The sequence below is a fragment of the Aythya ferina genome, assembly GCF_964211825.1.
Source record: "Aythya ferina genome assembly, chromosome: 18".
NCBI lineage: Eukaryota > Metazoa > Chordata > Aves > Anseriformes > Anatidae > Aythya > Aythya ferina.
The window spans coordinates 4023161-4036280 of NC_140317.1; the positions used below are offsets into that span (position 1 = coordinate 4023161).

Below are 13120 nucleotides of genomic sequence, written 5' to 3' on the forward strand. Positions count from 1 at the left end.
TGCATGGCAATCACTTTAGAATATGGTATTTGAAAATTGTGAGTAATAATATAATTTGCCCAGGCTCTTGAAAGATCCCAGCTGTTTAATAAACACGAAAAACTTACCTGTCAACTAGTGTGACAAGACCTCTTTGCCAGTTTTCCTTTATCCTCTGACATGCGGACTTCTAGTAAGTCCACTGGGCTACTAGTGTAAACACAAGAACTGTTAGAAATTAAACCAGGGCAAGCAGCTAAAAGAACTCCAGATAACTGGTTCCAAGCTCATAGTCTATACCCCTGTACTTAACTGCAGTCACCATCTTACAGAAACATCACTCAGTACTGTTAGAAGAACTTTCAGGAACATCAGGAGCCAGCTCAGACGAAGAGCAAAAAAAAATTCTCACTTTTTCTAACATCTGAGTGAAAGGATCAATACCTGTCCGTTTCTTTCAATAGCCTGTTGCTAAATACTACAGGAAACTTCAACTTATGGTGAATTAAGGAGTATTTCCACAGCTGCCACGTCAATTCAATGTTACAGAAGTCTATGTTTTTCTTATATTTTTTCACAGAGGAATTTTGGTTAGCTAGTCACAATTCATGTTAAGTGGTCTCTTTTTATTAACAGAACATTATATTTACAAGAGGCCTGCACCTAAGTTAATGACAGATCAAGTACCATTGTATGAATTTATGAAACTAAGACATTGTTTCTGAAAGCATGCTACTCAATACCTGTCACTTGACTTTTATTGCCTCAGGAAAAAAAATAGACAAGATACAGCAGGGAATTTTTAGCTCCAAAGTCTTAACTTGGGTTGAAAAAGCTGTATTTAAGGAGACCTCACCCCTTCTTCCGAAACTAAAGCAAGTCCAAACATCTTTTTTGGCCAAAAAAGATAAAGACAACTTTTGCCTGGGAGAAGTCCTGGCATGACATCAAGTTGAAGTAACTTTATACAGTGTTATCTAGCCAGGTTGAAAGCCAGAGATTCTAAAGCCAAAGAGGAATGTATTCCATGTCTAACCTTCGAAAGGTGTTGAAACAGATCCACCCTACTTTTTTCTTTAAACAAAAGAAACTTTTTCCAGGCCTTAGTGGCTCCGGATATGAGAACATTTGTTTACAAGAGGCAGTTTCAACCTTGCAATGTACCACGAAAGCCTACAAGATAAATACCAGAATAAGAAATAATTTGCTTAGCAATAGAATTATCTAAAAATCAAAACAATGGCATAGAAAATGACATCCTTCAACTACATAGCCAAAAGCAACCTATCAAGAACAGATATTTTTCTAATGTCTATATTAGATGCAATTAATTTAACATTAACTATGTTAAAATTGCAACAGAAGTCAAACAGATCATCATCTATCAACTAAAGGCATAAGCCCATCATTTTGCCACAATTTAAGGATTTCCAGATCCTGCAGGTACAGGCCTGCTTCGTGAAGTAACTCCTATAAAAACTACCACCAGAAGGTAAACTCTGCTAACAAGTTAATACCAAAAAGAGCATTAACTACTGCAACTGCCACAAAAATATTAGAACATTCCTAGGACATTAGAGAATGCTCTCCATCTGCTGAGTAGACAGTTGTATAATCTTTCACGAATGTCCATGGGTTACACCGCAACCTCTAACATCCCCCATGAGAAAACTCAAGAACAACAGCTCTGTGGAAAAGACTCGTGAAAAAAAATCATGGTCACTAGCTCCCAGTCCTTCAAGGGAGGCGGCCTTTTCCCCTTTCAGGCAGTAACACCACAATGGTAAATCAGAGCTTGGAATCTTCATCACCATAGCTGAATACACCCAAAAAAGAGAACTCAATTTTTTATTTTTGCTTTACATTTCCAAGCATCTCCCATTCGATACCATGGTAAACTGAATGCTTAACAAAATGATTCGCTCTTTATAACTTAATGTTTACATCAAAAGGCATTCCAATACAGAGTTCTAAATATGCTATTGTAACAACAATATTGGTGTTTCTACTAAAGACTGACAAAAAGAGCTCAACCCAAAGCTGTAATAAGGTCCAGTATTTTGCAGTTTGCCTAATCAAACATTTTTGGCTTACAAGAACATACACAAAAATCAAAAGAAGAAAAAACTGACTTCTATTTCCAGTTCAGTTGCTGGCTGGCTGAGTGAGAAGTCTCAAGGAAGCCTTTCATTTTCCAATAGTCTTCCTACTGTAAAAGGGGATTATGCTTATTTACTTACCACATAGAAAACTGAGACCTGAAAAGCATACAGTGCTGCAGAGAAAGAACTACAAGTTCCGAAGACTATTATTTCACAGAAAAATAAAGAAAACTGGTTATTTTAAACAAGAAGTTTATTTAAACAACAAGACGCTTTACTTGAAGGGAGAACTATCTAGGATTTTTTTTTTTTTTTAAGAGTAATTTATCCCTACTTAAGACAGATTGCTCTACATGTAACAGCTACGTACAAAAAAGTTATAAAATTGTCCTTGGTTTTACAATGATAAAAGAAAAACATTGAAATTATCCAATCAAACAAGGTATGCAAGGTTTTTGTTTTTAAACAGTGAGAGCAAAATAACTTACTGGAATATAAAGATAAAAGTAGAAGGAGCATGCCACTAATGGAGCCAGGGGCATTTTCACAGAACCAGTTTGTTTTCCCACCCCATCTCCATTAAATGTTGATCAAAACATACCATTGGCCATTTAGTTAAAAAAAATATGCATTATGTCTGTGCACATACACCAGTTACTTTATGTACAATAGAAGGAATAGGAAAAAAAAAATCAGAGAGAGAAGAGAGAAAACTATACTGCAGTAGTCAGATGTGGCTGAACCAAGTCTCATTTTTCTAATTGTGAATGTGTCGCCTGTGGGAGCACAGTTCTGGACAGGAAAGTAGCAGGTTCTTTTTTTTTGTGTGTGTGTGGTTTTTGTTTTTGTTTTTTGTTTGTTTTTGTTTAGTAAACTCCTCCTGTTTGCTGCTGGAACACATCAATTGTATCTTCATCCTCCATTTCCAACTATAGCAGAAAAAAGAAAAAAGGCTTTCAACTACTATAAGCTGGCTTGTTTTCACATTTCCTATCTTCATGTTTATTTTTTATGAAACTTATCCAGCCCAGCCCCGCTCCCCTCATCATCATCATCACTTTGTGCATTTAACCTACTTCACCGTAATTCAAAAGCAAAGAAATGATGTGGAAAAAAATGCCAGTGGGTAACTTGCCCTAGAATGAATTCTCATATGTAACTTCAGGGTGCATTGTATGACTCCTAATTGTTGCCTACTTTGCCATTGCATCTTCTTTCTCCTATTTAAATCCTCAGTTTACCTTTGAACATTGCCACAATTTCTCTTTGCTGTTGTTGTTCAAATGTGCAAATGGCTTCAGCTACAGCACTAAAAAAAGCAGACTATAATTAAAGCCCCTAGCCCGAGCAGGCAGTAAAAGAGCATCAGAAATCACAAAAAATTAAGAACATTTTACATGGTCAACGATGTAACAAACTGCCAGTGAGGAACAGCAGTACTTCATTACTACAATTCTCTTTTTTTCCACTGCAAATTTTGCAGTTGACTTTCCTAGGATGTTAATGTTACCTCCTGACAGAATCTGTGCCAAGACAGAAAAAGTTGCTCCAACTACCATGAATTATATTTCTAAACAGTCTCAATTTCTGCTCCAGGAAATCAAACTGGTCTATGGCATTTAGTGCAGCTATAAATAGACTGATCCTTAGCTTCAGCATAACATGGATGGAGAAAAAAGCACCCCGCTGCCTCAATTTGCAGCATTTTAAGTTAAAAAGTTCCATAGATTGTGACCTGAAGAAGCACATTCATTGGAGCAACCGCTTAGAAAATACAGATCTGCCATAAATCTTCTAAAAACAGGAGTCCTTTTTTCTGTAATGAGTGGTTCTAAAAAGCATAAAAAATTGTAACAGGTTGTTTAAAAGCAGCTACATGGAGCAGTAGATAAAAATAATCAGGAGTCACAGTGAAATACTCTGTTGTTGGAATGGCCTTTGTTCTACCAAATCATTGATGACCCAAACTTTACAACACTAATGTTATGCTACTGAAAATTACTTTCATGCTACAAAATTCAAGTTTACAGTCAGGATCTCTCTTAAGAGCTGGGCAAGCTTTTATAAAAATAAAGCTATTGCTTCATGAAAAACTCAATTCTTACCTTACTAATTCTTATCTCAGAGCTGTGACTCAATAAAGTGACAGTCTTACAAGACTCACCATCTGCTAACATTGTACTTCATCTTCTTATTACTATAGTGATACAGGCTTGTTATTCAAACACAGAAGTCGTGTAATATAATAATTCTAAACTAATTATACCAAAATAGTGGTAAAAGATCAAGTTCTACTATTATTATGTATAATTACGTAAGATTTTCTATGAAACCTAAGCATCAACCCCTGGAGTAAATTCCAAAAACACTTTAGTTTTGCTTCTGTTGTTTACCTGTGCAGGTGTGTCTGTTTCATTAATTGGCTGCCCATCGAACCGGAATCTGATTTGCCTCATTGACAACCCCTGGACAAAGAGAAGCAACACAAAAGAAAGTAAGTCTCGTGTGAAAATACTCACTAGTTTTCTCTTGAACTCATCACTGGAATTGCAGCATGATCGTTAAAAGCCGCCATTCATACTGCATGATACATTTTTCACAGTCCCCTCATGCACTGACTTGAAGGCATTTCACTACAAATCCTTGCAATCTGTTTTGTATTAAAAAGTTGCATTGCGTCCAATTACTAAGGAAGCAGCAGTGCCCCACTGACTGGAAGTTAAAATAAAGCAATTCCTAGTACACAAGTCTCACCCCAAAAGCCAAAATGTTTATAGTGCTTTTTAATAATTCACTTAAAGTTAGATGCAGAACTTCGGATAACAAACAGTTATAGTCGATACACCTTTTCTGATCTTCCCAAAAGCAAAGGTATTCTAAAACATTTCTTCCAGGAAAGCAACCACCATCTATTAGTCTGAAGTAGCACAGAGTAGCCAGTGGTAATTTTTTTTTTTTTTTTGACCTCAAACAAGAAACCAATTGAATGATTTTTTTTTTTCATACAGAGCTGAAGGGAACTTTCCAAAAAGTTCATCTTCTAAATACCAGAAACTAACTAATGGTGTTTCAAACCAGCATTTCTACCACATATACTCGTCACTCTGCTGACTTTTTCCATCCCTCAGAGGGCCACTACTCCCTCTTGCTGGAGCCAACAGATTGCATAAGATAACTACGTAGCAATAATCCCTTCTTCCTAAGGTTCAAATTCACAAGTTTATGAAATCCGAAGATATTTCAGAGCACACTACATTCTGCAAAGGAGGGAGGAAGTCTGAGGATACAGCCGGAACTGAGAACTTTCCAGACCTCCTCCTTTCCCAGTTATATCTACTCTTTCTGAGAACACCTAAAGATCCAGGAAACCTGTGTGGTTTTTAAGTAAATCCAATGTATTGCATGGTGCTGCTCTGGCACCTCTGGATTAGAAAAGACCTCGTTTAGCCATGCAAGAGCAGATGTAACACACAAAATCAAACTTAGCGTAGTTCATCAGGCAAAAACCTAATGAAGAATATTATCAGGAGCAAAATTTCTGCTAAGACTTCATAGCTCACAGCAAAATGCCTTCTTCCAGCGTGCCTAAGATTCTGCAACGTTCGCTCAGAACATCGTGTGGTTTAAGAAAGCCATGTGGCTAAGTGTCATGGCAGCAACACATTTTCACACAGCAACATTTGGCTTGAGCTGTGTTCTCAGACATTGTGTTTCTTAAAATATATATTTCCCATCCCGAAAGCGTTGGTTTTTTTGCAGGTTTTTTGAGAACTTTATGAGCTGGATAACTGCTAACTGAAAAAAATACTGAAAAGCTGTACCTTTGTGACATTAGTATTCACAAAAAAATGCATATATTTAATCATTTTTTCCAACATAAAATAATCATAAATGGTCTTGATCTTCTAAACATATCATTCGAGGTTTAGCCACTGCCATCTTAGGTCTACTACATGCAATACATGATTTTATTCTCTAAAGCTGCTAAATTCTCTGCTATGTACAGCTTCTACCTCTCCAAAATCAAATCTAATGTTCACTGCTTAAGGACTTTAAAACTGGGCATGGAGCATTAGGGACATGGAGCAAAATGCTTTTAAACAAAGTTTGAGAAGTAGGCACCTCTGAAATAAAATGTAAAGACAAGTCCATCTCCAGAAAGAGATCCTTTGGATGCCTAACTACTTAAAAATGTAATCATAAAAAAATATCTCCCATTCTAAAGATCTTTTTTCCTCCTCTACTTAACACTTTCTTTTCTGAGTAGAAACATGAGTGACAAGTTTTAAGATCTTACTTTTGCTTGTATCCAAGTAACTGAACTATTAATGATATTTCTCATATCGCCTTTCCTAAGACTTCACAAATAATTAACCAGGCCTTGGCCTCCCAAAAAGACAGATATAACTGCACTATACGCTTGGAAAAAGAAATACTCAGTGATTTACATAATGTAACAAGTCTATGACAGAGAACGGAAAAAAAGAGCCCACAGCCTCAAACATTCACAAGTTTACCCCCAGAACACTCATACATGAACATACTCACACATTCAGTGAGAGATGATTTTCCCTGTCTTAATTCATATCACTATCCTACTGTGACAAACCAAAAAGGTTTTACCACTGTGTTTGTGAATTAGAATTTGCTTTTCTGTGTGGTGAAACAGTTATGTCAGCATAAAGTTATTCAATTCTGCTTTTATTGTATTTCATAGCATCACTGAATATTTGCCTTAATTTTTTTATCCTGTTTCAAGACCTTATGAATGAAATACTAAACAGAGTTACTTATTTGCAGGTACTTTTAAAACTTGCAGTAACTGTCTGCAGCCTAGCAGGCTGGCTGCAATTGCCACCACACCAGCAAAGTACATTTTTTTTGTCCCTCAGAGGACTAATTTAACATCTAGACCACATGAGAAAAAACAAAGCTCATCATTAAGCATACAAGTTCGCTCCCAAGCTAGACATTAGAAAAAACCCTGAAACATCCACTGATATCCTCATCTTGATACAGCAACATTGAGCTAATAAAATTATAACCCTATGGCCAGACCAGTAAGTTACTCAGTGTTATAAAAATACCTCAGATTATCACTCAACTCTCCTTAAGTTCTTACTGCAGGTTTCTAACCCACCCTTTCCATGCTGAAATTTTGGAGCAGTACAATAACAGTAGCCTCCCAACAGCCTACATCTATAATGCAGATCTCTCGAAGATAACAACGGATCTTTATTTGACCCATTTCCTGTCACAACTCTGTCAGTCCGTTCTAGAACAGATCCCGATAACAATTCGCTATCCACTACACAATTAGTTTCTGTTAAGCCTTTATCATTTTGCATATTTACAGAGGTTTAAGACTTTGCTATCTCTATGGAGATCACCTCTCCCCCAGACACTGGTTCTCCTGATGTTCATACAAGAACCGTACCTGTCGTTCACAATAGGCTTTCATTAGTTTACTAAGTGGTGTATGCCTCTTAATCTTAAACTGCACCACAGACCCATCTTGCCCTGCCACCTTCAGATTAATGTGGTCATTGTTTTCAGTCTTCACTCCTTCCTGTTGAGGAAACAAAAAAAAAAAAAAAACTTTTTAAAAAGGTACGAAACAAGAAGTTAACATTTTATCAAAGTGCAACAGGTCATTAAAAAGGAGGAAATAAAATTATTATAGCTGCTTACCAACTCGAAACTTTGAATTAGGAAATAAAGGTCGTTGCTTTTTATTTGGGAAAAAAATAACAACAAAAACCCCTAGCAATACTAGTTGTCACTCTTGAGAGGGGTTATTATGCAAAGTAGCAATGAACGGTACTACACCGGCAGTTTTACAATAAAGTTTCTTTAAAAAAAAGTTATTTCTATCAAGGGCATGGTAATAATCAACACTGCAGCTCCCAATCGACGGAATAAAAATATTTATGTTATAGTAATATACCAGGAGAAGGCTCTTTCTTGCTCTGTCTCAAACTTTCAAGTCTACGAAGGCACTCCTCAAGAAAACTTTCAGACACTTTTAAAGGCCTGAAAAAGCAGCAAAGCTTTCCCTTTCAGCGAGCACTCCGCAAAAACCTCTCCTCCACCAGCACCCCGATTCTCCCGCTTCCATCAGGCGGCAGGATTACAGCCGGGCAGCTCTCCTTCCCAGCTCGCTGCCCGGGCCGGGGGGGAGCAGCCCCGTTTTTGCCCGGTGCCCCCCGGCCCCGGCAGCTTTTGTTTTCTCCGCACGAAGCCAGCCGGGGCCGAGGGGTCCCCGCCATGTGTCACAGCCCCGCACGCCGCGCTCCGGCCCCGGGGCTGCCTCCTGCCTTCCGCTGCTTTCCCTTCAAAACTCCTTTTAAAAAACGGGTAAAAAAAAATAAATAAAATAACAAATAAGAATTTTAAAGGAGATTAAAAAAAAAAAAAAAAAGAGAGAGAGAGAAAGCGACCCCGCAGTGGTTTGTTTTTTTTTTTTTTTTTGCTAGTTGCGAGTTCTCCCCGTGCGTTTTTTATTTATTTATTTATTTATTTATTTATGTATTTTAGCCCCGAATTCCTGCAGTTGCACACCGAAGCTCCACGCGGCCCCCTCCGGCTTCGTCTCCCCCCCCCCCCCCCCCCAAACCGCCCCCAACCCCCTCAGGGCCGGGCGGGAGCACAAAAGGGGCCGGGAAGGGGCCGCCGGGTGCTGCCCCCCCCCCGCCCCGGCCTCGGGGCTGTCGCCACAGGGGATGCTGCGGCCTCGGCGACCCGAAGGGAGCTGGGAGGGACGGAGGGGGGGGGAAGGAGGCCGGATCCGGCCCCGGGAGGACGAAAAGGAGGAGGAGGAGGAGGAAGGCAACGGCAGCAACCGCCTCCGGCCCTGCCTCTCCCCCCGCGGAGGGCGGGAAGCTGCCCGGATTCGCCCCCCTCAGCTCCCCCCTCAGCTCCCCCCCCAGCCCCCGCCGCCCTCCCCGGGGATCCAACGCCCGCCCCGGGAGGCCGCGGCCCCGGCTCCCCTCAGGCGGCGGGGCGGGAAGGCGGCGGCCGGGGGCTGGGGGCGGCAAAATGGCGGGGGGACGGCGGGGCCCCGGCCTCGGGCTGGGCCAGGGCTGGGCGGCCGGGGCCCGGCCTGGCCTCGCCGCCACCGCCGCCTGAGGGGCGAAGTGAGGCGGAGGGGAGGGAGGGGGGGGGGAGGGAAGGGAGGCGGAGGGGGGCGGGAAGGCGCCGGCCTCACCTTGGGCTTCTCGTCGGCCATGGCGAGTCGGCGGGGTCCGGGCCGCTCCGAGCGCCTCACAAAGGGGGGGGACGGAGCGAGCGAGCGCGGCGGAGGAGAGAGAGGAGAGGAGAGAGAGAGGGAGGGAGAGAGAGAGAGAGAGAGAGAGAGAGGGGAAGGCGGGGGGGGGGAGGGAGCGCGCACGCACAGCCGCGGGGCCGCGCCTTGCCCCGTGCGTGCGCGCGCCCGACGGGGCCGCTCGCCCCCTCCCCCTCCCGCCCGGCGCGGCCCCGCCGCCCATTGGGCCCCGGCGGGCGGGAGCGGGAGGGGGAGGAGGGGGGGGGAGGGGGAAGGGGGGGGGGGGCGGAGGCTGCTGAGGGGAACGGGAGGGAGGGGGGGAGAAGGGGGGGGGAAAGGAGGGAGCGCGCGCGCGCCCCGGCCGTTACATAACGCGGCGGGAGGCGGGGCGTGCGCGCGCCCCCGGCGGCCGGCCCGCGCTGCGTGCGCGCGCCCCGCCCCGCCCCTCCCCGCTCCGCTCCGCTCCGCCCGCCGGGCCCGAGCCGTGCGGCGGGCATTGTCCTCCTCAAAATGGCCGCCGGGCCGCCGCGCCCCGTGTGTGTGTGTCCCCCCCCACAGCCCCGTCACAAGCACGCCTCAGGGGAGCCCTCGCCTCCTGCCTCGTGTCCCCCCCTACACACACCGCCCGTGGTTCTTGTGAGGTGGTGGCACGGGGCCCGGCCAGCCCCACTTGTCCCCTCAGGGGCTGCCCTGAGGTGCCCGACGTTCCCGCCGGGGCCACCACAGCTGAGAAACGCAGCTCAAGTGTAATTAAAGCAGTCGTAGTCAAGGCTGACTTCTTAGGCTCCAAACGGCTAAGAGCGTGATGCAGCGTGTCAAAAATCATAGTAAAATACATCAATAAGAGGATATGCTACTGATTGTTTCGAATTCACTCCAAAATGATTCAAGTTCGCTCCAACAGAGCGCAGAGGAGGAGGAAGTTCTCAGCGACTCCAGGGACTTCAAAGCGTTTCCAATCGCGCTGCCTCTAAACGGCTCCCGAGCCTTTTCCTATCAACATCACATCTGCCAGCGCCGTTTGTCAACAGCTTCTTGGCGGCACAGAGTGGAAAGGAGCCACCAAAAAGCAGCCCTGGTGAAGGCCACGGGCACGGAATCCATGGGTGGCTGCTGATTCGCAGCGGTGCCGTGAGGCGCTGTCAGTGCACGTGCTCCGGTCGTGGGGCAGCCGTGGCTGTAGGGTCACACATGCCCTGCTCCTGGAGTGACAAAACCCAGGCCTGCATGTAGCACGCCTCCCGCACTGCTTCGGAGGAGTTACAAGATGGGGTTTGTCCAGAACAAACCACTCAAGTAGTGAAACACCAGCTGAAGAGAAGCTGAACTTCCCAGCAGAGCACGGACTTCACTCTTTTCGCTGGGGATTTTGCTCCCCCTTCTCTGCCTTTTGTCACATTAATTCACAACCTGGTACCTCCCTTTCTGAGCGCTGACACCCGGGGAGGCTTTTATTTTTGTGCTTTGTTTTACTGCAGTTGCTTGGAAATCGAAGAAGAGTAACGCCCGCCGAGAACAGGAAGCTGAACGTTTACCAGAGTCCACAGCTAAGAAAATAACACAGCCACAACCCTACCTGAGGCTGCGAAGCTGGCCTCTGCAGCTGCAGAGCCTCCACAGAACAGGGGTGGAAGCTTTGTAGACGAGGCTCCGACATGCTGTAAAATTCTCTTTTCTTTTGCAAACAGAAAGCAGAAACCTCAGCTAGAATTTCACAGAACCTTAGTTTTAGTATTTTATTCCTTCTCAAGAGTCTTTATGATTCAGTTATGGAAAAAAAAAAAAAATAGAAGCACTGGAAAAGCTTGGTCTGACCCTAGAAGACAACTGAGATGCTGTTTTAAATCGTAACTGCAGCTCAAACCAATGCTCCTTTGAGCAGTACTTTCCAATCATTTTCCTTGATTTATCATCAAAAACTGCCCCAATCAGTCTATTCTGCCCATTTCCCCTGCATTTAATTCCTTGTGGTACTGTTTTTGTATTTATTTAAGATAACTTGGAGGCAAAAAACACCTGAGGCTATAGAAAACAGCACGTTTCTGTAGAAATTCCCCTCATGCAGTTTGAGTCTGCTACAATCTCACTTCATCTTTCATTTCAGCTTTGGAGCGCAATGGGCAATGCCATCTGAACTTCCTGGTGTCCACCGCCGTACTTCTATCCACCACTAAGAAGCAGGATAATATGAGCACAAGGAAATAAAGCATCTTAGAACCCGCTCCATTCTTCTATACTTTGTACACTGCTTTATTAAGCAAGACTCAAATTGTAGCTGGTACTTTACCGAACAAAAGACAAGTGCTATTTCCCAAAGGATTTTAACTTCTATTTATAGAAATGATGCAACATCACAGAGGAGTGGCTGCTGTAAGGAGCCATGTCACAAGACCGATGTTGTTCGATGGGCCTGTTTTTCTTTGCTCTTGCTGCTTCTTCTCCCTCACTCTAAGATGTTTGTGTTGCAGGTCCAGGAGGAGGATTTGGGGAATGGCCTTGGGGCCATGGAAGAAATTGCCCAAGGGCGGAGAGCACCATGAAAGAGCTGAATGCAGGAATGAAGCTAAGTGGGACAAACATTAAGGCCAGCATCACAAAGGGAACAAATTTGCTTAAAAGGAGACATAAAAATAAGCTATATTTTATGAAATATATGGGATTTCTCTACGACTGCATAAGTTATACATGCTCTGAGAAGCTGAAAACTGTTTCTGCTATACCACCATTGGTCTTGCCACCAATTACACAGATTCCCTAATCACAGATCGGGTTTCTACAACCCTTGCATTTATATGGCTTTTCTTCTTTCAGAGCAACAGAGGAAACTCACATTATGCGGGAGATCCAGTTGAGCTAACAATAAACAGAGTGCTAAAAAATGCAAAGATAACTGGCTAGACAGTGGCACTCAGAGCAAGCGGCAGGGGAGAAGCCACACTGGGAACTACAAAGAGCCCAGTCCTGCAGGGTCCAGGCTGCAGCAGAGGGGGGGCAAAGGCAAAGCTTTTTGTCTCTCGCAGCTCCTCCTTCCTAATGTACAGAATTGAAGAGAAGTGAATGGGGAAGCATCACAGTGAGAATTCCATGGAAAATCCACCTGTGGGAACAAAAAAATCCACGTTTCCTAAATATTTCCATGCCTTTGTTTTATTTTTGCACAGCAGTTTTATAAGGAAAAAATACGACCTATCTAGATTTTGCAGAGCACTCAGGCTTAATTCTCCACCCTCTTCTGAAGAGGGCAGGGATGTTTACATTCCCTTCCGCACCAAGACATTAAGATTTTTAAGACATTAAAACAGCTACAAGCACAGGGTATGTGCTACCATACACTAGCAATTGTAGGCCTACAAAGGCAACTCCAGCCTCTTCAAAACCTTACAATTAGTTCAATGCAAGAACAGGAAGCTAACAGTTACCTGAAGTGTAAGAGAACAGAGCTAAAGCTCCCTTCTCAGCCTGACCTCTGAAGGGCTAAGTGGCTTATTCAGGTTTTGCTCTTCGTTAATACTAGTTCAGCATTGGGAATAGAAATAAATATTTTGCCTGCGGCACTGCCTGTTCTGTGCCTTCCTTGTTCCTGATACTGATCTTTCTCTCCTTTTCCCAAGTCATGAATTAGCTTTCAAACATTTTATTTTGCAACTTAGTACTCCCTTCCTCAACAGGCCTTGAGGTTTTTTGCTGTTTCCCTGTCCTCCCAGAAAACAGTTAACAGTTTCTTTTTGCCTTTGCCTTCCTGGGCTGTATCCAGAGCCCGAACTCTAGATTCTTT

The 13120-nt window shown here is 43.7% G+C and overlaps 1 protein-coding gene across 1 annotated transcript; it reads right to left on the reverse strand.

The window, feature by feature from the left end:
• Window positions 1-2316: 2316 nt before the first annotated feature.
• SUMO2 (small ubiquitin like modifier 2) lies at window positions 2317-9537 on the reverse strand. The gene is made up of 4 exons (XM_084492067.1): window positions 9289-9537; window positions 7519-7650; window positions 4475-4546; window positions 2317-3010 (listed from the first exon to the last, which is right to left on the reverse strand). The coding sequence occupies exons 1-4, from the start codon at window positions 9307-9309 to the stop codon at window positions 2948-2950; spliced, it is 288 nt and encodes a 95-aa protein (XP_084348193.1). The 5' UTR covers window positions 9310-9537; the 3' UTR covers window positions 2317-2947.
• Window positions 9538-13120: the final 3583 nt, after the last annotated feature.